Source organism: Morone saxatilis, unplaced genomic scaffold, assembly GCF_004916995.1.
Source record: "Morone saxatilis isolate NCDOM2014 unplaced genomic scaffold, NCSU_SB_2.0 Contig21, whole genome shotgun sequence".
In the NCBI taxonomy this organism is placed as follows: Eukaryota; Metazoa; Chordata; class Actinopteri; family Moronidae; genus Morone; species Morone saxatilis.
In genome coordinates, this window is record NW_023339774.1 from 251,752 (window position 1) to 254,326 (window position 2,575).

The 2,575-nt window shown below is 39.5% G+C and overlaps 1 protein-coding gene across 1 annotated transcript in view; it reads right to left on the reverse strand.

Moving 5' to 3' along the window:
* The window catches only part of tln1 (talin 1), a 52,912-nt gene that overhangs the window by 13,498 nt on the left and 36,839 nt on the right, over nucleotides 1-2,575 (reverse strand). The window contains 3 exon segments of the mRNA XM_035668222.1: nucleotides 839-946; nucleotides 1,813-1,998; nucleotides 2,247-2,363. Of these exon segments, the coding sequence (XP_035524115.1) occupies nucleotides 839-946; nucleotides 1,813-1,998; nucleotides 2,247-2,363 (411 nt within the window).

The window sequence follows — 2,575 nt, forward strand, 5'->3', positions numbered from 1 at the left end:
TCTCTCGGATCCGCGACACGAGACCGTGGACTTTTGTGTCGCGATTTCGGTCTCGGTTTCAGAACAGTTACAGCCCTAAACAACACCACTACACCCTAAATCCTACACACTGGTCCTTATGGGATATAATTCTCTGAAGATAATGTGATTGTGTACTTGAAATGTATGTGCTGTTCAGTTATTTAAATTTTGTTCATTGTAAATCTATCACTAAATTTGTGAGTGAAGTTCATGCTCAGAATAACAGAAAACGTGACGTGAAAACATTTGTCACCATTTTCTGACATTTTATTACCAATTGATTAATCGAGAAAATGACTTATTATGATTAATAAAAGTAATACAAATTGTTAGTTGCAGCCCTATTATGAAACACAATGCAAAAAAACGCACGGAGGGTGGAACTTCCTTTACTGCACCTGACTGAGAAGTCACTAAAACAACCAAAGACAATACCAAAACAGATCATATGATTATGACAAGATTATGTTAAAACACGTCCAGCGAAGCTTTCAACCAATGAAACCCCACACTTGTGCAGGTCAGGAGTGCAGTGTACTCACCGGCTTACACCAACATCAGTGAGCCACAAGTTTAAAGGAACATTGACAGACAGAAGAGTGTTGGGAAAAGGAAAGAAAGGAGGTCATCAAACACATGACAGGTGATATCAGACATAGAGGAAAGGTTTAGAAGCATACAGCCATCATGCTGTAAACCCTTGCACTGCAAACGCAAATCGTATTTCTTATTTGTTACTATGAAGGAAATGATAGCCACAAGAAATATGTGCGTGTGTGTGTGTGTATATTCGTGCATGTGGGTAATGATGTCTTACCACCAGTACATGCTCCAGCAATCCCAGATATCCAACAGCACATTCATTGCCGTAGCGCAGGGCTCTCATCTGGACGTCCTTGCTGACCTCAGGATGGTAGGCCGCTTCCTGAAAGAGCAGACAGAAATCAACCACCAACAGTATAGGCAGTAAGCCATTTTGAATGTTGTAACCCTAACCCTAACCCTCTTCCATAAGAAACATTAGCGAATGGCATTTTTGATATGGACCAATACATAGATTTACAACCTAACAACCTGACTGAATTTGTCCAAGGTAAATTTGTACCAAACATGGGAGAGAAGTTAAAAAAATACTTTACACTATAAAACACTACAGTAATGTAAAATCCAGTTGGTAAGTGGGGCTATTAATCCAGAAACATTTATCTTAATATCTAAATGTTCCAATATTTCAAGTATTCAAAGACAGTTAATTTTTGTTTTTGTTTCTTAATAATATTTGATCTCAAGTATTCAAGATCTAAAATTTGAAGATCACATTTACCAAGGCTGGCCCATGTGGTCCGATCTAACAGACGAGCTACTGTAGCTCAAACAGTTAATGCTGGTTCTGATAGAAAGGTGTCAGAACACACAGTGTGTCACAGTTTGTTGGTATGGGGTTGTATCTGTGTATATACAAATAGTGTGCTTGGAACAATAATGTGTGTTTGATACATTTTTTCTCGTATAAAAAATGTTTAATCCTTAAAAAAAAAATAATCCTAAAATCTGATTTTTAAGGAGCACAGAGAAACTTTCCACTTGCAGCATTTGAATGTGAAAACATAAGTGTCAAACTCTGATCTTCACTGTGCTGAATGATTTATGTGCAAACATCACACTGTAGGAACAAAAAGAAATGCTAGTTTTTGACTGGAGTGGGGCTTTAACTTATCCTTGATTTAGGCATGACGACGGGTTCTTTCAGTGTATCACTAGGCAGCAGTGTATCATGGACCTCCTGTGTACCTTGCAGGAGTGCAGCATGTCAGCGATAGCCCTTCTGCTGAGATTGGCCGTGGCAATGATGTCTTCCTGACGACAAGAGTTGCCAGCAGCCACTGCCTTTGCCGTTGCCATAGTGATTCCTTTAGTCATGCGGATGAACTCCTCTGGTGTAGTCGTCTTTGGTGGTGGGTCAGAACTGCTGAACACCTGTGTGGTAAAAGCAGGGGGACTGTCAGTAAAATACTTGATACTTAAAAAATTACTGTATATCAGTTCTTTCACTCAACAATCAAGTTAATTTTATGCTACAGGATCTAAATTCTAAATGAATCCTGCTTCTGATTTCAGTTGGTAATAGGCATCTACTGGTTGGAGTAGTAAACAAACATTTATTCCAAATGTTGACCAATAAATTGACAGCACAACAGTTCAATTTAAAGAGTGTAATTACTCACAGCCAACTCCTGTTTGATGTGTTCAATCGTGGCCTCCAATGCTCTGGTCCCCTTTGTGGCTTCATCCTCCACTGCCTTCACTGTCTTCAGGAGGGATGTTACATTGGTCACCATCACCTACAGCAGCCAGGACAGACAATGTGGTGACGGATTAGACTGATCACAAGAAATAAAAGCTCACTGATGCATGTTACAATGATAACAGCGATGTACACATACACAGCAGTGACTTTACACAGCCCATGAGAAGTGCATTTAAAAGTTTGTGTCCACAGTTTAACAGATGACATCGAGTTTTAAAATAAAAGGGAAAAAGAAGGACGAGCCGC